Source organism: Oncorhynchus clarkii, chromosome 4 (assembly GCF_045791955.1).
Source record: "Oncorhynchus clarkii lewisi isolate Uvic-CL-2024 chromosome 4, UVic_Ocla_1.0, whole genome shotgun sequence".
Taxonomy (NCBI): Eukaryota; Metazoa; Chordata; class Actinopteri; order Salmoniformes; family Salmonidae; genus Oncorhynchus; species Oncorhynchus clarkii.
In genome coordinates this window covers 19,657,630-19,679,749 of record NC_092150.1, presented here as the reverse complement: position 1 = coordinate 19,679,749, position 22,120 = coordinate 19,657,630, and the positions used below count along the sequence as shown (strand labels likewise).

General features: G+C 43.3%; 2 protein-coding genes across 3 annotated transcripts in view; one reads left to right on the top strand and one right to left on the bottom strand.

Annotated features, from left to right (window-relative positions):
- LOC139406554 (chromatin assembly factor 1 subunit A-like) overlaps window positions 1-10,739 on the top strand; it is a 20,711-nt gene extending 9,972 nt beyond the window's left edge. Inside the window, exons 9-16 of one of the 2 annotated variants that reach the window (XM_071149262.1) lie at window positions 2,499-2,670; window positions 2,884-2,964; window positions 3,648-3,752; window positions 4,143-4,386; window positions 6,343-6,481; window positions 8,396-8,711; window positions 8,813-8,888; window positions 9,015-10,739. In XM_071149262.1, the coding sequence (XP_071005363.1) occupies window positions 2,499-2,670; window positions 2,884-2,964; window positions 3,648-3,752; window positions 4,143-4,386; window positions 6,343-6,481; window positions 8,396-8,711; window positions 8,813-8,888; window positions 9,015-9,085 (1,204 nt within the window). In that variant the 3' untranslated portion in view covers window positions 9,086-10,739. The remainder of the gene's footprint in view (window positions 1-2,498; window positions 2,671-2,883; window positions 2,965-3,647; window positions 3,753-4,142; window positions 4,387-6,342; window positions 6,482-8,395; window positions 8,712-8,812; window positions 8,889-9,014) is intronic. The other variant, XM_071149263.1, reaches the window with a different exon arrangement.
- Window positions 9,303-22,120, bottom strand: LOC139406556 (UBX domain-containing protein 6-like). The gene is made up of 11 exons (XM_071149264.1): window positions 21,907-22,120; window positions 20,788-20,945; window positions 17,438-17,502; window positions 17,205-17,327; window positions 16,927-17,024; window positions 15,703-15,778; window positions 14,922-15,006; window positions 14,551-14,770; window positions 13,731-13,861; window positions 12,215-12,363; window positions 9,303-12,096 (listed from the first exon to the last, which is right to left on the bottom strand). Exons 1-11 carry the CDS (start codon window positions 21,987-21,989, stop codon window positions 11,971-11,973), a joined length of 1,314 nt encoding a protein of 437 aa, XP_071005365.1. The 5' UTR covers window positions 21,990-22,120; the 3' UTR covers window positions 9,303-11,970.

Here is a 22,120-nt window from a genome sequence, read left to right as displayed (position 1 = left end):
TAGGAATTATAGGACTATTTCTCTCTATGCGGTTTGTATTTCATATACCATTGACTATTGGATGTTCTTTTTGGCACTTTAGTATTGCCAGTGTAACAGTATAGCTTCCGTCCCTCTCCTCGCCCCTACCTGGGCTCGAACCAGGAACACATCGACAACAGCCACCGTCGAGGCAGCGTTACCCATGCAGAGCAAGGGGAACAACTACTCCAAGTCTGAGCGAGTGATGTTTGAATCACTATTAGCTCGCACCCCTCTAACTAGCTAGCCATTTCACATTGGTTACACCAGCCTAATCTCGGGAGTTGATAGGCTTGAAGTCATAAACAGCTCAATGCTTGAAGCACAGCGAAGACCTGCTGGCAAAACGCACAAAAATGCTGTTTGAATGAATGCTTACGAGCCTGCTGGTGCCTACCATCTTCCAGTCATACTGCTCTATCAAATCATAGACTTAATTATAACATAATAACACACAGAAATACGAGCCTTTGGTCATTAAAATGGTAGAATCCGGAAACTATCATTTCGACAACAAAACGTTTATTCTTTCAGTGAAATGCGGAACCGTTCCGTATTTTATCTTACGGGTGGCATCCATAAGTCTAAATATTGCTGTTACATTGTACAACCTTCAATGTTATGTCATAATTATGTGCAATTCTGGCAAATTAACTATGGTCTTTGTTAGGAATAAATGGACTTCACACAGTTCGCAATGAGCCAGGCGGCCCAAACGGCTTCATTTATCCTGACTGCTTGCACGGAACGGAACGCAAGAGAAATTACACAATTTCCCTAGTTATAAGAAATTCATGTTAGCAGGCAATATGCAGGTTTAAAAAAATATATACTTGTGTATTGATTTTAAAGAAAGGCATTGATGTTTATGGTTAGGTACAAATGCGCTTGCTAAATCATCACCCGTTTGTCAAAGTAGGCTGTGATTCAAAGAGAAATTAACAGGCACCGCATCGATTATATGTAATGCAGGACACGCTAGATAACTACACATGGTTGATGATATTACTAGTTTAACTTGTGATTATGTTAAGATAAGTTTAATGCTAGCTAGCAACTTAACTTGGCTTCTTGTTGCCCTCACGTAAGAGGTAGTCAGCCTGCCACGCAGGCTCCTTGTGGAGTGCAATGTAAAGCAGGTGGTTAGAGAGTTGGACTAGTAACCGGAAGGTTGCAAAAACGAATCCCTGAGCTGACAAGGTAGAAATCTTTCGTTCTGTCCCTGAACAAGGCAGTTAACCCACCGTTTCTAGGCCGTCATTGAAACGAAGAATGTGTTCTTAACTGACTTGCCTAGTTAAATAAAGGTGTAAAAAAAAAAAAATAACTGCAAATCGGTGTCCAAAAATACAGATTACTGATTGTCATGAAAACTTGAAATCGGCCCTAATTAATCTGTCGACCTCTACTCTAAAGGGTGCAGTTTTGTCACACAATACAATGCCACCAATGTTTTGTGGGATTAACCTGTGGGAACTTCAGACCAGCCACCCGGACAGCTGATGAAACTGTGGATTTGCACATCCAAGGAATTTCTGCATAAACTGTCATAAACTGTCTCAGGGATGCTCATCTGCGTGCACCAGGGTCTTGACCTGACTGCAGTTTAGCGTCGTAACCAACTTCAGTGGGCAAATGTTCACCTTCAATGGCCACTGTGATACCTGAGAAGTGTGCTCTTCACGGATTAATCCCGGTTTCAATCGTACAGGGCAGATGACAGGCAGCGTGTACGGCGTCGTGTGGGAGAGGGGTTTGCTGATGTCAACGTTGTGAACAGAATGCACCATGATGCGGTTATATGGTATGGGAAGGCATTAGCTACGGACAACAAACACAATTGCATTTTATTGATGGCAATTTGAATGCACAGATACCGTGACTAGATCCTAAGGCCCATTGTCGTGCCATTCATCCGCTGCCATCACCTCATGTTTCAACATGGTAATGCACGGCCCCATGTCGCAAGGATCTGTACACAATTCCTGGAAGCTGAAAATGGCCCAGTTCTTCCATGGCCTGCATACTCACCAGACGTGTCACCCATTGAGTATGTTTGGGATGCTCTGGATCGACATGTACGACAGAGTGTTCCAGTTCCCGACAATATTCAGCAACTTCGCACAGCCATTGAAGAGGAATGGGGCAACATTTCACAGGCCACTATCAGTCTTATCAACTTTATGCAAAGGAGATGTGTTGCGCTGCATGGGGGAAATAGTGGTTACACCAGATGCTGACAGGTTCTCTGATCCACGCCCCTACCTTTTTAAGGGATGTGACCAACAGATTCATATCTGTATTGTCAGTAATGTGAAATTCATAGATTAGGGCCTAATGAATTTTCCAATTGACTGATTTCCTTAAATGGACTTACTCCGTATAGTCTTTGAAATCGTTGCATGTTGCAATTTTATATTTTTGTTCAATGTATGTACACTCCTATAGTCTTTGGCCCCTCTCTGTTCTCTGCATAGGGAGTGTATGGTGATAGTTAAGGGGCCTAAACCGGACGGTGTGCCTGACCGGCAGCGCTACGGCCGCATGAAGCTCCTTCAGTTCCGTGAGAACTACCGGCCTGCCTACTGGGGCACGTGGAGTAAAAAGAGCCCCCACATCTCCCCACGTTACCCTCTCAGACAGGACAAGGTAAGACTTCCCTCATTCTCTGACCATGATCCTTGAAGCCTTTCACTTCTTTACATCTTAGTTTCTGACATTGCTCTCACTAACCCTGCCATATCCAATTTGTCAAGTGGTGCCATGAGTGAAGAATGTGTTCTGGGTGTGATATCAGTTGCACTGTGACTTCCATGTTTGATGGGTTTCTATGTATGACTAAAATGTGTGTGTTCTCACTAGGTCCTGTTGGATTATGAAGTAGACAGTGATGAGGAGTGGGAGGAGGAGGAGCCAGGAGAGTCCCTGTCACACAGTGAAGGGGTAGGTCTCTCTTCAATACTCTTCTGTCACAGCTTTTGATGCTCTGCTGTTCTGTTTGATATCAAGATTTGCTCATTGTTGTAGCTGAATCGTTACTGCTGGTTGTGAGGATCTAAAGGGAGGGGCAACTTTTTTTTGAGGGGGGGCGGACTCTGTCAGTCTCAACTTACTGTTAAGAGTTAGAATACACATGGTGCAATTTTGAAATTTGTTTGTGAGTCAGCAGTCACTTAATTAGCCCATGTCAGCAATTTTTTTCCATTTATTGTTAAGTTAGCTATCTAAATGTGTAGTAAGCATGGTCAAATTACCAACCGGGGTGGGGTCCATTGATCATCAGTTATCATGTAAAAAAGAAATGATAACAATTGCCTCCACTCTATGGCAAAATGTGTAGAATTGCAGGCAATTGGCTGTAAAACTGCTAATTTGTCTGTCCGCTCCCATTGCAAAATGAGTAGAATTGCATGAAATGAGTTATAAAATTGCAGTCTTTTTTTCCACCCATGGCAAAATGTGTAGAATTTCAGGAGATGATAAACCTAGAAATATCTTGGCTGACAATTAGGTGGGCCGTTAAAATATTTTGCTCACAAGGTTAGGGGGATGTTTGTGGGTACACTGCGGCCCCCACCCCAATCAATGTTGCCTATCCCTGACTAAACAGACTCTTGTTTTTGCAGGAGGATAATGATGAGGGAGGTGAAAATGACGATGACGATGAGGATGGTTTCTTTGTACCCCATGGTTACCTATCAGATGGCGAGGGGGCATTGGAGGAGGAAGAGGTAGGTTAAATTGCCCCTACAAATCCGTATGCTTGCCTCATTCATTTTCTTTACTGTTCTTTTCCGGTGGTCTGGTATGACTAATAATGGATATAATGTAAGTACTTAGTGCTTTACAGTGGGCCTCCCGAGTGGCGCAGCGGTCTAAGGTGTCATTATAGACTCAGGTTCAATCCCGGACTGTGTCACAACCAGCCGTGATCAGACGTCCCTTAGGGTTGCGCACAATTGGCCAAGTGTCGTTAGGGGAGGGTTTGGTTGGTGGGGCTTGGTTCATCGCGCTCTAGTGACTTCTTGGGTCAGGTGCTGCAGGCTGACTGCGGTCGTCATTTGAACAGTGTATGTTGAGCACTCACCTTAATTGCTCCTATCTCTGTGACGTGATTCCAGGAGGGTGGCGACCCAGAGAAGCAGAAGGTTCGTCAGAAGCTGAAAGCCCGGGAGTGGGATGAGCTGATGGCCAAGAAGAAGGTGAAGGTGCTGGAGGCGGTGGTGAGAGGCTGTGTATGGGAGGGAGAGGGTCCTCCTCTGGAGCTATTCCAGCAATTCGCTGTGTGCCTGGTAGAACCCCTGCCAAAGCCGGAGCCCACCACCCCAGAGGACTACGCACAGAAACTACAAGAAGATGAGCAGCGTGAGTACATTCTTATGTCTGGGGGAACATGCAGATATACAGTGTTCATTGTGTGTGTTGTCATTTCGAGAGACTTACAGGAGCATTTAGGTTTAAGTGCCTTGCTCAAGGGCACATCGGTAGATTGTTTTTGCGTAGTTGGCACAGGGATTCGAACCAGCAAACTTTAGGTTACTGGTCCAACGCCCTTAAACACTAGGCTCTCTCCAATATTCATGTCCCTTTCGACCTCCGCCTTAGTCTTGCCACCGTTAAGTGGTAGTGATCATCTGAGTCATTGACTGACTGAAGCGGGATGAAATGTAGTTCATGGTTTGGATGGAAAACCTGTGACTGTGTTTGTCTTTGATGCTTATCTGAGTTCTTACAGAATAATGTAAATGAGTAATTTGGTTGAGCCATGTGTTGTTTGAATAGTGTCACTATTGTCTGATTTTCCTTGAGTAGCTCTGAGTGGCCAAACTGTAATGACCTGTACCTTTACTGACTTTAGCAAGCATGCACTTATATTTACACAAAAATCTGTGTTTTGATTGTGGAGATGGACTTAACACCCAAGACCAACATGCGATTTATCTGCACTCATGCCGCATCGAGAGCGAGCTAAATCAAACACCAACTATTTGGCCTCGTGTGGAGTTGAAGAAAAGAGAGCACATATGATAATGTGGTTTTTATAAAAATCGAGTTATGTTTCGCCAAGAAAACATACCTGTTTGTCATCAGGAAAATGTAAACGGTTACGAAGGGAGACTTTCAAAACTGGATTGAGTGAAGTACCAGAAAATGTGCTTAATGATTATGAGCTCTGTCTGTATGCAATTACTTGGGCCTAAAACATGAGCATGGAGAGCTACACAGATTTGCTAAATTACTGTATACATTTGTGTAATATTTAGTCTATTTACTTAAATTTGTAGCTTTCTGTTGTAAACAATTGACTGTGCTCTCAGACAAAATTTAGCTGGAATTGTGCCGTGCAGAATTGAACCAAATTGGTGATTGGTTGACAATATGACACAGGCTTACTTACGTCTTGTCTTTTTTCAGTTGCATTGTGCAGAATATCAGATCTTTCAACAGTTGTAGTGTTTAACCTCATAAGATCTTATCATAATGACCGCAAAAAAGACGCATTGGAATGCAATGAATGTCTGAAATACGGTACAAATGTACATTTTTTTTGTAAATGGGTCGGTACACCTGAAAAGGGGCTGAAATACCAGGCGGTGTCAGAGGAAGGCGGAAAGCCCTTAAAATTGTCAAAGCCCTTAAAATTGTCAGACTCCAGCCACCCTAGTCATAGACTGTTCTCTCTGCTACCGCACTGCAAGCGGTACCGGAGTGCCAAGTCTAGGTCCAAGAGGCTTCTAAACAGCCTCTAATCAAATGGCTACCCAGACTATACTATTTGCATTGCCCCTCCCCTCTGCACACCACTGCCACTCTCTGTTGGCATCTATACATGGTCGCTTTGATAACTCTACCTACATGTACATGCTACCTCAACTGGCCAGTGCCCCCACACATTGACTCACATTTTTTTAGTCCCCCAAAGTTGGACTTTTGTTGCCTTTTGGAGAGCTCATGTCTCATTCGGGGGAGCTAAGCCCCGCGGCTCCCCTGTAATTCACCTTGTGCTTGCTTCAGTCATTGATTGCTGTCCAGACTGCAAGGGAGACTAGACTCTTGTCTAAACTAGAGACAATCAAAGATCTGTATCGTTTTCAGACAAGCTTTATATGCTGCGTCTGAGTCACTCAGTATTTACTGTGCCAACAAGTAATTGTGAACAGTGAACAACAGGTCTTTATGGCTGACCTGAGTTGCTCTGTAGCAGCCTGAGGGAGTATATGATCATATTGGATGCAGCCTTTTGCCCAAACTTTGTATGAATAGGCCTAGATGTAGAATGTGTTTTCAAACACCTTCCCATTTCCCCTATCATATCTTCAGTGCTGTCACAGTTGCTGCCACTGCTCCATGGAAATGTGAACAGCAATAAGGTGATCATCACAGAGTTCCAGGAGTTTTGTCGCCAGAAATTGACCTCTACTATTTCCAGCCCCCAGAACTCGGGAGACATTCCCACCAGGTAACTTTAAACCTAATTTACTAAACAGTAGCTATTTTACATAATGAGTAAATCATATATGGTCACTATTAAACTCATATTATAAACTGGGTGGTTCAAGCCCTGAATGCTGATTTGGCTAACAGCCATGGTATATCAGACTGTATTCCATGGGTATGACAACATTTCTTTTTACTTCTTTAATTATGTTGGTAACCAGTTTATAATAGCAATAAGGCACCTCTGGGGTTTGTGATATATGGCCAATTTACCACGGCTAAGGGCTGTATCCAGGCACTCCACGTTGCGTTGTGCTTAAGATTAGCCCTTAGCTGTGGTATATGGCCATATACAGTGCATTGTGAAAGTATTGAGACCCCTTGACATTACAGCCTCACTCTAAAATGTATTAAATAAAAACGTTCTTCAATCAATCTACACACTAACTCACAATTACAAAGGGAAAACAGGTTTTTGTAATATTTGACAAATGTATATACTTATGTAAATAAGTATTCAGACCCTTTGCTATGAGACTTGAAATTGAGCTCGGGTGCATCCTGTTTCCATTGATCATCCTTGAGATGTTTCTACAACGGTTGTAGTCCACCTGGTAAATTCAATTGATTGGACATGATTTGGAAAGGCACACACCTGTCTATGTAGGCTCCCACAGTTGACAGTGCATGTCAGAGCAAAACCCAAGACATGAGGTTGAAGGAATTGTCTGTAGACCTCTGAGACAGGATTTTATCGAGGCACAGATCTGGGGAAGGGTACCAAAAAATGTCTGCAGCATTGAAGGTCCCCAAGAACATAGTCCCCAAGATGGAGTGGCCTCCATCACTCTTAAATGGAAGAAGTTTGGAACCACCAAGATTGGCCACCCTGCCAAACTGAGCAATCGGGGGGCGGCTTGGGTTAGGGAGGTGACCGAGAACCCGATGGACACTCTCACAGAGCTCCTCTGTGGAGATGGGAGAACCTTCCAGAATGACAACATCTCTGCGGCACTCCACCAATCAGGCCTTTATGGTAGAGGGGCCAGACGGAAGCCATTCCTCAGTAAAAGGCATATGACAGGCCCCTTGGAGTTTGCCAAAAGGCACTTAAAGGACACTCAGACCATGAGAAACAAAGATTCTCTGGTCTGATAAAAGCAAGCTTGAACTCTTTGGCCTGAATGCCAAGCTTCACATCTGGAGGAAACCTGGCACCATCCCTATGGTGAAGTGTGGTGGCAGCATCATGGTGTGGGGATGTTTTTCAGTGGCGGTAACTTGTCAGGATTGAGGGAAAGATGAACAGAGCGATCCTTAATGAAAACCTTCTCCAGGGGGCTCAGGACCTCAGACTGGGGTGAAGGTTCACCTTCCAACAGGACAATGACCCTAAGAACATAGCCAAGACAACTCAGGAGTGGCTTTGGGACAAGTATCTGAATGTCCTTGGCTCAGCCAGAGCCCGGAAATGAGCCCGATCAAACATCTCTGGAGAGACCTGAAAATAGCTGTGCAGTGACGCTCCCCATCCAACCTGACAGAGCTTGAGAGGATCTGCAGAGAAGAATGGGAGAAACTCCCCAAGAAGACTAAAGGCTTTTATTGCTACCAAAGGTGCTTCAACAAAGTACTGTGTAAAGGGTCTAAATACTTATGTAAATGTGATCTTTCTGGGGGTTTTATAAATAAAATTTGCAAACATTCTTAACCTGTTTTTGATTTGTCATTATGGGGTATTGTGTGTAGATTGATGGGGGGGGAAACAATTTAATCAATTTTAAAATAAGGCTGTAACGCAACAAAGTGGAAAAAGTCAAGGGGTCTGAATACTTTCCGAATGCACTGTACCACACCCCCTCGGGCCTTATTACAAGTGCAAATGCTATATAAAAGCTTTATTTTTTTTCTTAACTGAGATGGTCTTTTGCCCTAGGATCCGTTTGAAGCGCCTTATCAAGGGAAATGCCATGTATGAGAAGCGCTCGGCCTACAGACGCTGCTGCTGGTACATACACACAGAGGTCCTGGCTCGCTTCAGCCAGGAGGCTCTCCCTGTGCCCTGCCAGTGGAACTACCTCACCTCTGGGGCCCATGTGTCCTGTGAAGAAGCCTCGGCGGCCACGGGCTCACAGGGCAACTCCCCAACCACCCCACAGACCTCCACCACACCCTCCTCCTCCAACAAAAGGAAGAGTGCCGGCAGCATGTCCATCACCAAGTTCATGAAGAAGGCTGCCGACCCTGAGCAGGTATGACAGTCTGATAAACTATGCATATGAAGTCCTTTTGCTCAGCTCCTATTGCTAAGACGACTGTGTATCAGATTTTCATGAGCACTCCTTTGTTCCAGGCTCATGAGATGGATGGGTTCCAGGCAGACACAGAGGAGGATGAAACAGACTGCGTCATAATCCGTACACAGAAAGGTGAGACCTCAAAATAACTTTCCTGACAGATTGTTTGGCCCTGATGGACACGTTGTATTTGGTTTCCCTAGATATAAGTAAGAAGGGAGGTATTGTCATTGACACTAAATATGTCTTCCCCTGCAGGATCTTCCAGAAAGGATACCTCCCCCACAGAGAATGAGCACACAGAAAAAATTGAGGTGACCCCCCTCTGATACGACTGCTCTCCCCCTGCTCCGGCCCATTCCCACCCCGGCCACCACCTAAGAACTGCCCCCTGACTCTGGGGGTGTGTACCCAGTGTCAAATAGAATCAGGTCTTCAATCAAGATAACATTCTGTAGTGGCACACATGCCACCCACACAGTATTACTTCCCACTCTGCTCCTCTAAGTACCAGACATCTGCATGTAAAAATGAAAGTGTCTGAGAAACTTATTAGGACATGGTTTATTTTAGTCCAATGCTCAACCATTTTATTACTTGGTTCAGTTGGAGTGTCAGACATGTTTATATGGATGTCTTTGCTTGGTGTGGAGTGGAAGGTGGCTCAGACAGTCAAAACTCTGCTACTATGGTAGATTGGGTGGCCGTTCTAGTAGTTGCCGTGTGCTGGCCCATGTGTCCTCCTTTTTAATACATATATACAGTACCAGTCAAAAGTTTGGAGACACCTACTCATTCAAAGATTTCTTTATTTTTACTATTTTATGCATTTCATAGTTTGGATATCACATATGGAATCATGTAGAAAACCAATTTAAAATGTTATTTGAGATTCTTCAAAGTAGCCACCCGTTGCCTTGATGATAGCTTTGCACACTTTTGGCATTTTATCAACCAGCTTCATGAGTGCTTTTCCAACAGTCTTGAAGGAGTTCCCACATATACTGAGCACTTGTTAGCTGCTTTTCCTTCACTCTGCAGTCCAACTCAACCAAATTGAGATGGTTGGAATGAGGTCGGGTGATTGTGGGGGTTAGGTCGTCTGATGCAGCACTCCATCACTCTGCTTTTTGGTCAAATAGCCCTTACACAGCCTGGCGGTGTGTTGGATCATTGTCCTGTTGATTAACAAATGATATTCCCACTAAGCGCAAACCAGGTGGGATGGTGAATCGCTCCAGAATGCTGTGGTAACCATGCTGGTTAAGTGTGCCTTGAATTCTAAATAAATCACGGACAGTGTCAGTACCATCACACCTCCTCCATGCTTCACGGTGGGAACCACACATGCAGACTAAAGGACAGATTTCCACTGCTCGTGTTTCTTGGCCCAAGCAAGTCTTCTTATTGGTATCTTTTAGTAGTGATTTCTTTGCAGCAACTCAACAGTTGATGTTAAGATGTGTCTGTTACTTGAACTGTGTGAAGCATTTCTGAGGCTGGTAACTCCAAAGAACTTGTCCTCTGCAGCAGAGGTAATTCTGGGTCTTCCTGTGGTTTTATGAGAGCCAGTTTATTCATAGCGCTTGATGGTTTTTGCAGCTGCACTTGAAGAAACTTTCAAAGTTCTTGAAATTTTCCAGATTGACTATCATTTCTCTTTGCTTATTTGAGCTGTTATTGCCTTATATGGACTTAGTATTTTACAAAATAGGGCTACTGATTGGCTCAAACGCATTAAGGAAAGAAGTTCCACACACCTCTTAATTGAAATGCATTCCAGGTGACTACCTCATGAAGCTGGTTGAGAGAATGCCAAGCATGTGCAAAGCTGTCAAGGCACAGGGTGGCTTCTTTGAAGAATATCAAATATTTGCATTTGGTTACATGATTCCATGTGTTATTTCCTAGTACGATGAAACAAAAACCCTGGAATGAGTGTGCCCAAACTTGACTGTGTATATATGCAGTTGTTTAAAAAAATACTTGACCTGGTTGAGTTGTTTAAATGTACTGCACTTTCATATGCCTTGTTCCCCTTCCTTATCTGGATACCTTTATCAACATCCCCCCACTCATCCCTGTATGGTTTCAATGTGGCAGGTGCTGTTTCAGGCTGCTAAACAGTGCTTTTTGTGTTCTTAATAATGGTTTAGAGGTGGAACAGGTAATGGCCAGCCATTATTAAAAACATTGCCAATGAAAGGCAAACGGCAGAGACATTCAGAATGCTTTCCTGTCCCAGTTTTCAGGTATGATTAAAGATCTCACTTTGTCTTTAAATAAAGCAATATTTAAATGTTAACATGTGCATATACTGACGAAAGATAAAACACATGATTCAGCTTTGATACTTAGAGCATTACCTTCATTATAGCGATTCCTAAACAAGGTTAGGAAAACATTTAGATCAACAGAGACCAGCTTTGCTAATCGCTGCTGTAATGAGAACTAGTGTTGCTGTTCATGTCTGAACTGAAACATTGGATAAGTTATGGCTGCCTGTGTGCAGTGCACAGGTTACACAGATGCTGTGAGAAGAGGTAGATTGTCATCCCAGGCAGCACTGGATCAAGACCTCAGCTCATTGTTGGTCTCATACTATCAAACAGATTACCATGTTGCTGAGAAATCGAATGAAATTAGCCAAGTAGTAACTGCTTTGACAAAACGAGCTTCTAACATCAGCTCTGTCCAGTAACCTTCACTTTTGAAGGTATAATTTGACATGTTTGCTGCTGCTACTAATCTCAAATACAATATTACAGGCTCCATCTGAAATAAAAATGGCTTAACCAATAACTATTATACATTGTAGTCCACAGCTGGTCTGGCTCACAAAAAACAGCTACTGAATCCTAACCACTAGACAAGCAGTGTCGTCCACCACTCACATGTAAAGCTAGAACTGTATCTGAATATTTGTTGTAAAAGCAGGATTTATGTTGGAGCAGAGCAGAATGGGGTCTCATACCATGCTAAGGTGACTGATTGCCTAACCGTAGGTGTAAGGGAGCCATTTCAGTCCTCATCCTACATTCAGGGTACAATACAAATAACACTGAATGGCGTTTGTCTCTCTCCCCCACCCCCCCATCTCTCGTCCTTTAATGGATTAGTAGTTATTTCTACAGCCTTAAATGTGGTTTGGGGATGAAGGTGTCATCTCCAACCTGGGAGGGGTAGGAGACCCAGGGACAAACACCGCTTCTGCTCAGCTAAGGGTCTGAATATTCTCCAGTAGCTCTGGCTTGAGGAGTGCAGAGCTCTTTCCACCACCAGCTGCAATGTCCGCTTGAACTGCGGCATCCCAGGAAAACGTCAGCAGAACCGCAGGGACCTCCAAGAGAGACAGACACTAGTCAGAACCTTCCCTTTGTACAACAAAAGTAAATGGATGGAATTGTTTATTTTGCCTGACATTTACATTTGTGACAATACTGTGTGTCTCTGCTTACCAGGCTACATTCATTCAGGGCCACCTCTTGGTCCTCCTGGAGTTTGTGTCCTCCAGGTGCCACCAGCTCAAAGGGCTGCCAGCCATCTACCAGGGAGTCCCGCACAAACTGGAAGAGCACAGACACCTTGTCCCAGGCCAGGAAAGTGCCTGAAGGGCATAATGTGTGATAAGAGAGCCATTAGCCAGCCAATACAAGTTTAGTAAAGGTAAGAGGATACAACTATAAGAAGATGTAAGATACAGTTGAAGTCGGAAATTAACTTACAGTTTTTCACCATTTCTGACATTTAAACCTAGTAGAAATTCCCTGTCTTAGGTCAGTTAGGATCACCACTTTATTGTCAGAATAACAGAGAGAATGATTTATTTCAGCTTTTATTTCTTTCATCACATTCCCAGTGGGTCAGAAGTTTACAAACTCAATTAGTATTTGGTAGCATTGCCTTTAAATTGTTTAACTTTGGTCAAATGTTTTGGGTAGCCTTCCACAATAAGTTGGGTGAATTTTGGCCCGTTCTTCCTGACAGAACTGGTGTAACAGTCAGTTTTGTAGGCCTCCTTGCTGGCACATGCTTTTTCAGTTATGCCCACACATTTTCTATGGGATTGAGGTCAGGGCTTTGTGATGGCTACTCCAATGTCCTTAAGCCATTTTGACGACACAACTTTGGAAGTATGCTTAAATCATTGTGCATTTGGAAGACCCATTTGTGACCAAGCTTTAACTTCCTGACTGATGTCTTGATGTTGCTATAATATATCCACATAATTTTTGTTCCTCATGATGTCATCTATTTTGTGAAGTGCACCAGTCCCTCCTGCAGCAAAGCACCCCCGTGCTTCACGGTTGAGATGGTGTCCTTCAGCTTGCAAGCCTACACCCTTTTCCTCCTGTTTATATTTGCATACTATTGTTTGATCAGATGAATGTGGTAGCTTCTGGCGTTTGGAAATTGCTCCCAAGGATGAACCAGACTTGTGGAGGTCTACAATGTTTTTCTGATGTCTTGGCTGATTTCTTTTGATTTTCCCATAATGTCAAGCAAAGAGGCACTGAGTTTGAAGGTAGGCCTTGAAATACTTCCACAGGTACATCTCCAATTGACTCAAATGATATCAATTAGCCTATCAGAAGCTTCTAAAGCCATGACATAATTTTCTGGAATTTTCCAAGCTGTTTAAAGGCACAGTCAACTTAGTGTATGTAAACTTCTGACCCACTGGAATTATAAGTGAAATAATCTGTCTGTAAACAATTGTTGGAAAAATTACTTGTGTCATGCACAAAGTAGATGTCCTATCCGACTTGCCAAAACTATAGTTTGTTGAAAAACTAGTTTTAATGACTCCAACCAAAATGTATGTAAACTTCCGACTTCAACTGCAATCAAATTGAGAGGCTACTGCAAAATATACATACAAATGACTATCCATGTCAACGAGCTTCTTCGCTCATATCTTGTTTATACATCTGCTTATCACATTAAAGTAGGTGTTTGTTGGCAGATACAGACCCTGCAGTATGTTTCCATCAGGCAGTCGTACTCTCAGCAGGGTGTAATTGTACTTCCTCCTCTCCCTCTGCTCCTCTCTCTCCCGCATGGCCTTGGTACGCAGCATAGTGTTCTTGTCCACCCCCTCGTTCCTGAATACCACACAGCCACCAAGAATGCACCTTAACACAACTGGAAAACCCCCCCAACAAGAATACACGTCATGTGCACTAACCAAGTGAACCCTACTAACACTAATACAGTAATCATTTTATACAATAAAGTCATCTCTTAAAGATGCAGAAATCACTCTGCCATTTCCTGGTTGCTAATATTCTAATCCTTTCTGTTTGTGACTAAACAAGTATAGTGTAGAGCAGTGGTCACCAACTGGTTGATCGTGACCGAGTGGTCAATCACCAAACATTTCTGTAGAAAAGCCAACGATAAAGGCTTGCGTTCCTTTTTTTCTTCATGTTGCGCTGTTGGTGGTAGGTACACTTGATTCGCAAGCCTTGTGCACCGGGTAGGCAAAGTGTTCTCATTTTCAACCATTCCATTCGTCTGAAAAGACAAACTTGCCGATCTGGCGGACCGGGAGATCTGTGGCTAAATCGAGTGAGCATACTGCGCTGGCTAATCGAATAGCTCAAATCACCGTGCCTACCTACAGCTTCCATAACCCCTGCCACAGCAAAGAAATAGCGCACATAGAACAGGTCTACCGTTTCTTAGACTTGCTTTCAATGGGAATGACAGATCTATAGCACACATTTCTATGTGAATTTGGCCAGGTTGCTCAAAAAGTGACATATTGCAACTTTAAAGAATGAGTCCATACTTTTGCTGCTGCTCCCTCTTGAGCTCTTCTGCAGTGAGGTTGTAGAATTCTGGGGGAAGTTCGAAGCGCATGGCGTTGGGTGAGGGTCTGAAGGCCTGGGGCTGGCGGTCCAGCTGGGCTCTGACTGGCTCTCCCCTCTGCAGCCGGTCCCTACTCTCCTTCATCACCTCCAGGGATTCTGAATCATGCTCCATCAGCACCAGGAACTCCTCACTCTCCTCTGGGAAAGGAAGACAATCAGCTAATCAATTTCCCAAATGCAATCCAACCACTTACCCCTGGTACCCCCTATAGTACAGTACGCCTCTGCAGAAGCATACTAGGCCACACAGACAATAGGAAGCATAGACTGTGCATTTGAATGGGTTTACCTTGTCCTTCCACATCCAGCATGATGCTCTGAAAGCCCATAGCTTCCAAGAATTCCCGACTACCCTCCACAGTCTTCACCTTTTCCTACGGAGAGAGAGAGAGATCAGACAGCAAGAAAGAGACCAGTGAATGTACCACAGCGACAGAAAACATTTGAGTCTCACATTACCCTCCACATGTCTCAAATACAGTGGTGGGGAAAAGTACCCAAGTCTCATACTTGAGTAAAAGTATAGATACTGTACCTTAATAGAAAATGACTAAAGTAAAATTGAAATTCACCCAGTAAAATACTACTTGACTAAAAGTATTTGGTTTTAAATACACTTAAGTATCAAAAGTAAATGAAATTGCAAAAATATACTTAAGTATCAAAAATAAAAGTATAAATAATTTAAAATTCCTTATATAAAGCAAACGACACCATTTTCTTGTTAAAAAAAAAACAAAAAACGTACGAATAGCCAAGGGCACAATCCTACACTTGGACTTTTATTTACAAAAGATGCATGTGTTTAGTGAGTGCAACAGACCAGAGGCAGTAGGGATGACCACGTGTTCTCTTGATAAGTGTGTGAATGACAATTTTCCTGTCCAGCTAAGCATTCAAAATGTAACAAGTACTGGTTGACATGGAAAATGTGTGGAGAAAATTAAATATTTTATTTAGGAATGTAGTGATGTAAAAGTTGTAAAAAATATAAATAGTAAAGTACAGATTAAAAAAACTACGTAAATAGTACTCTAAAGTACTATTTTTACACCACTGCTCAAATATACCTGGAACACCTTGTTGCTGAGTTTGATCTTCCTGTACTTCTCCTCTGTCGGGTTCTTACAGATGTTTTCAATGTACCTGACAAGATGGGGGAAAAATGATGGGGTGTCAAGACACTGTGTGAATTCTTGTCAATGTACACTCAGTGGCCAGTTTGTTCGGTACACCACCCCGTTCACACACATGGTTCGCTCCTACAGACAGTAAGTCACGTGGCCTGCTATATAAAGAAACTTTGAGCGTGATATGCGCGCCAGATCCTGTATCTCAAATGGATGGCCTCCAGGGCTTTTCACATACAGTGTCTAGGGTTTACAGAGAATGGTGCGGGAAAAAAATAAACATCCAGTCAACAGCAATCCTGTGGGCGAAAACAGCTTGTTGATGAAAGGTCAAGGAGCATGGAAATAATTGTGCATGCTAACAGGCGGGCCACAAACAGGAAAATAACGGCGAAGTACAACAGTGGTGTGCAGAACAACATCTAGGTCACAACTTGTCAGTCCTTGTCATGGATGGGCTATTGCAGCAGACAACCACACTGAGTTCAACTCCTATCAGCTAAAAACAAAAAGAAGTGGCACCAGTAGGTACGCGATCACCAACACTGGACAATTGCGGAGTGTGTAAACGTTGCCTGGTCCGACAGATCCCGGTTCCTGTTGCATCATGCTGATTGCAGAGTCAGGATTTGTCATAAGTAGCATGAGTCCGTGGCCCCATCCTGCCTGATATCAACGGTATAGGCTGGTGGTGGTGTAATGGTGTGGAGAATGTTTTCCTGGCACACAATAGGTCCCTTGATACCAATTGAGCAACGGTTCCATGCCCCAAAGAATTCAGGTTGTTCTGGAGGCAACGGTGGGTCCAACCCGGTACTAAATGGATGTACCTAAAAAAACGGGCCACTGAGTGTATATCACACATTCTAAACGGGGTGTTTTCGAAACCTGAATGCTGACAGTCGTGATATATCAGACCATATACCACGGGTATGACAAAACATTTGTTTTTACTGCTCTAATTAAGTTGGTAAACAGTTTACTGGCAATAAGGCACCTCTGGAGTTTGTGATATATGGCCAATACCACGGCTAAGGGCTGTGTCCAGGCATTGCGTTGTGCTTAAGAACAGCCCTTAGCCGTGGTATATTGGTCATATACTACACACCCTCGTACTTTATTGCTTAATTATAGGACAGTTCCATCCCCCTCCATGTTTCTCACTTGCTTATGATGTCCACTGCAGCCTTGACTTTCTCCCTGTCCTTGTTGAAGGTATGAACCATCATAATGGAAGCCTCCACTGCATCCTCTTCAAACCGCTGTTGGACAAGACGAGGTTAATCATGTGTAGTCAGGACCATACTAATCAAAAAGGATGGTTTGTGGCAAATTAGTGCTAAGACTTTTTACATCAATACTTCATATCAAAATCAGATCATGATAATTATGCAATCATGATATCATACGACTTTAAAAATGAGAATCACTTCCGGACCTACCATGAAAATGGCCGCTTTAATGTGCACATCTCTCTCGCTCTTAGTTAAGGTGGCTCCAGTAAGCGGGCAAGTGAAATACACACCTGTTACTGAGAGAAATGCCAGATCCTTAACATTGGAGCCCTGTAAAAGATTACATATACTAGCGATAAATGACAGACAACTCAATGGCACAAATAATTTCTTTGTGAGCAACAGTAAAGGAAAGTTAATTGATTTAATGTCTTCCTTGCCTCAACAGCAGTTGTCTTTTCCTTCTCAGCTACTGCGGCAGCTTCTGCCTCAAGCTCTCTTTTCACTGTGAAAAATGATGAAAGACCATTACCCACAACCCAATTCTTTATTTCTGATTATTTATTTGACTACTGCTGTGAAACACCTGCAGTCTTGACATCAGTCATTTAGCAGCAGCAGTTATTGGATGCATACACAACCAGTCAAAAGTTTTAGAACACCTACTCATTCAGTTTCTTTATTTGACTATTTTCTACATTGTAGAATAATAGTGAAGACAAACTATGAAATAACACATATGGAATCATGTAAACAAAAAAAGTTTTAAACAATTCAAAATCCATTTTATATTTGAGATTCTTCAAACTAGCCACCCTTTGCCTTGACAGCTTTGCAGAAGCTTGGCATTCTCTCGACCAGCTTCATGGGGTAGTCACCTGGAATGCATTTCAATTAACAGGTGTGCCTTGTTAAGTTAATTTTGGGAATTTCTTTCCTTAATGCGTTTCAGCCAATCAGTTGTGTTGTGACATGGTAGGGGTGGTACAGAAGATAGCCCTTTTGGTAAAATACCAGGTCCATATTATGGCAAGAACAGCTCAAATAAGCAAAGAGAAAAAAACAGTCCATCATTACTTTAAGACATGAAGGTCAGTCAATACGGAACATTTCAAGAACTTTGAAAGTTTCTTCAAGTGCAGTCGCAAAAACCACCAAGCGCTATGATGAAACAGGCTCTCATGAGGACCGCCACAGGAATAGAAGACAGAAGCAGAGTTAACTCTGCTGCAGAGGATAAGTTCATTAGATTTACCAGCCTCAGAAATTGCAGCCCAAATAAATGCTTCAGAGTTCAAGTAACAGACACATCTCAACATCAACTGTTCAGAGGAGACTGTGTGAATCAGGCCTTCAGGGTCGAATTGCGGCAAAGAAACCACTACTAAAGAACACCCTGGATTTCTAAGGTCTTTGAAAGCCAAGTTAACAAAACAGATCACCGACTATTTCAAATCCCACCATACCTTCTCCGCTACGCAATCTGGCTTCTGAGCTGGTCATGGGTGCACCTCAGCCACACTCAAGGTCCTAAACAATATTATAACCGCCATCGATAAAAGACAATACTGTGCAGCTGTATTCATCGACCTGGCCAAGGCTTTCGACTCTGTCAATCACTGCATTCTTATCGGCAGACTCAACAGCCTTGGTTTCTCAAATTACTGCCTCGCCTGGTTCACCAACTACTTCTCTGATAGAGTTCAGTGTGTCAAATCGGAGGGCATGTTGTCCGGACCTCTGGCAGTCTATGGGGGTGCCACAGGGTTCAATTCTTGGGCTGACTCTTTTCTCTGTATACATCAACGATGTCGCTCTTGCTGCTGGTGATTCTCTGATCCACCTCTACGCAGACGACACCATTCTGTAAACTTCTGGCTCTTCTTTGGACACTGTTAGCAAACCTCCAGACGAGCTTCAATGCTATACAACTCTCCTTCCGTTGCCTCGAACTGCTCTTAAATGCAAATAAAACTAAATGCATGCTCTTCAGCCGATCACTGCCCACACCTGCCCGCCCTTCCGGCATCACTACTCTGGACGGTTCTGGCTTTGTATTTGTCGACATATTCTAATACCTAGGTGTCTGGTTAGACTGTAAACTCTTCTTCCAGACTCATTAAGCATCTCCAATCCAAAATTAAATCTAGAATTGGCTTCCTATTTCGTAACAAAACATCCTTCACTCATGCTGCCAAACATACCCTTGTAAAACTGACTATCGTTCCGATCCTCGACTTTGGCGTTGTCATTTACAAAATAACCTCCAACACTACTCAGCAATTTGAATGCAGTCTATCACAGTGCCGTCCGTTTTGTCAACAAAGCCCCATACACTACCCACCACTGAGACCTGTATGCTCTCGTTGGCTGGCCCTCGCTACATATCCGTCGACAAACCCACTGGCTCCAGGTCATCTATAAGCCTTTGCTAGGTAAAGCCCGGCCGGATCTCAGCTCACTGGTCACCATAGCAGCACGCGCTCCAGCAGGTATATTTCACTGGTCCCCCCCCAAAGCCAACTCCTCCGTGAGCCGCCTTTCCTTCCAGTTCTCTGCTGCCAATGACTGGAACGAACTGCAAAAATCACTGAAGCTGGAGACTCATATCTCCCTCACGCACTTTAAGCATCAGCTGTCAGAGCAGCTTACAGATCATTGCACCTGTACATAGCCCATCCAACTACCTCATCCCACATTGTTATTTATTTTGCTCCTTTGCACCCCAGTATCTGTACTTGCACATTCATCTTCTGCACTTCTATCACTCCAGTGTTTAATTGCTAAATTGTAATTATTTCACCACTATGGCCTATTTATTGCCTTACCTCCATAATCTTACTTCATTTGCACACTGTATATAGACTTTTTCTATTGTGTTACTGACTAAATGTTTTTATTCCATGTGTAACTCAGCGTTGTTTGTGTCGCACTGCTTTGCTTTATCTTGGCCAGGTCACAGTTGTAAATGAGAACTTGTTCTCAACTGGCCTAACTGGTTAAAAAACAGTGGAATAAAAAAAGAAGAAGAGACTTGCTTGGGCCAAGAAACATGAGCAATGGATTTTAGACCGGTGGAAATTGGTCCTTTGGTCTGGAGTCCAAATTTGAGATTTTTGGTTCCAACTGCTGTGTCTTTGTGAGATGCAGTGTTGGTGAACGGATGATCTCCGCTTGTGTATTTCCCACCGTAAAGCATGGAGGAGGTGGTGTTATGGTGCTTTGCTGGTGACACTGTGATTTAGAATTCGAGGCACACAATCAACATGGCTACCACAGCATTCTGGAGCGATATGCCATCCTATCTGGTTTGGGCTTAGTGGGACTATCATTTGTTTTTCAACAGGACAATGACCCCTCTCGGCTGTGTAAGGGCTATTTCATGAAGGAGAGTGATGGAGTGCTGAATCAAATTACCTGACTGCCACAATCCCCCAACCAAATTGAGATGGTTTGGGATGAGTTGGACTGCAGAGTGACAGAAAAGTAGCCAACAAGTGCTCAGCATATGTGGAAACTCCTTCAAGAACGTTCCAGGTGAAGCTGGTTGAGAGAATGCCAAGAGTGTGCAAAACTGTCATCAAGGCAAAGGGTGGCTGCTTTGAAGAATCCAAAATATATTTTGATTTGTTTATCGCTTTTTTGGTTACCACATTATTCCATTTGTTATTCATAGTTTTGATGTCTTCACTATTATTCTACACTGTAGCAAATAGTAAAAATAAAGAAAAATCCTTGAATGAGTAGGTGTTCTAAAACTTTTGACCGGTAGTGTAGGTATCTAGCTCACCCTGGAGCCGGATGACATCCTGTGAGGTTTGTACCCGTGGGCGTGGCTGCCCCTCGATCCTGGCCAAGGCTGCAGCCCCTGCCTTCTGAGCTCCTTCAGTAGGAGCAGCATAACATGGCTTGGCAGGGCCACTGCTCTGCACCACTTGGGGCTTGGCGCTGCAGGGGACACATTCAACATTTGACTGCAAGATGTGACGTATAAAGTCATATAGCCATCATCTGTACTCAAGGGCTAGTCTTTGATCAGTTCCATTACATTAGACAAAAGAGTCATTGGACGAAGATGTCTTCTATATGGGCCCCTTTGCTCAGTCTGAACATTAACACCCGTCGCTTGCTGTACGGGTTTGTAAACATAACTTACATTTTTCATATAAGCAACAAATAATGTAAGAAAAGTTCAAATAAGGGTTTCCCAACTCGTTTGACGTTTTGGTTTTTGCCCTAACACTACACAGCTGATTCAAGTAATCAACTAATCATGAAGCTTTGATCATTTGAATCAGCTGTGTAGTGTTAGGGCAAAAACCAAAACGTGCACTGAGTTTGGGAATCGCTGGGATAAATTGATAAACATTTGTTAGGGTTAGTGTTCCCACACGGCCATATCTCCATGTTACATCGCTTGTTAACGGAAAACCGATGGAAGACCAGAGGCGACCACCTGTGCTAATTAGCGTGCTCCGACACCTGTGTAAGCTTAACTCAGGAAGTGTTGTTTCGTTGGAGGCACCCATAGCTGTATGGATCTGTGTAAAATTCCTACAGTAAGAGTGTGTGTATGATATATATATATGTATGTTTAAAGATTATTACTCGGTGACGAAAGATTAGGGTCATATGTTTCGAAAGCCTTATCGCAAGAGATTATTGACCAGTCTAAACTTGAAACTGTCGGGAAAACCAGGGAGAAGGCAGAAAGCCGACTGGAATTTGAGAACTAGGTTCACCCTGTCCTGAACATTAGAAAAGTAAACAACGGAGCCCATCCAAGTAACGGGTGAGGCCAAGGCCCGGTGAAGGCAACTACGAATTAGACATACCATATAACTGTGAATTATATTAACTAAACTGACAACAGCATAGCAGCTATCGTTAGCTCGCAAAGTTTGTTTACCTAGCGTCTTCTGTGAGTTTCTTTCCTGGCCCAGCTGACTTGAATTTTAAATCTTTCTTCATATCCTCGAAAAATTTCTTCATTGTTTACTGTTTATCACAGTAAAATAGCCTGGGAATACAGCACAGGTGAATAGGTGCGCTGAGGTGAGAAAGCTTAGTAAATTGTTGCCATCAAAATGCAAGGGAGGAAGTGGACCGGAAACTGGTGTATC

What these genes read in the sequence shown, in the direction of transcription:
- LOC139406556 (XM_071149264.1), bottom strand. Translation starts at nt 21,989, where the DNA reads ATGAAGAAATTTTTCGAGGATATGAAGAAAGATTTAAAATTCAAGTCA. An exon ending in GGATGTCATCCGGCTCCAGG is followed by an intron (nt 17,503 to 20,787) that starts GTGAGCTAGATA and finishes CATTTTTCACAG; the next exon opens with TGAAAAGAGAGCTTGAGGCA. An exon ending in AAGAGGGAGCAGCAGCAAAA is followed by an intron (nt 13,862 to 14,550) that starts GTATGGACTCAT and finishes TGTGGTATTCAG; the next exon opens with GAACGAGGGGGTGGACAAGA.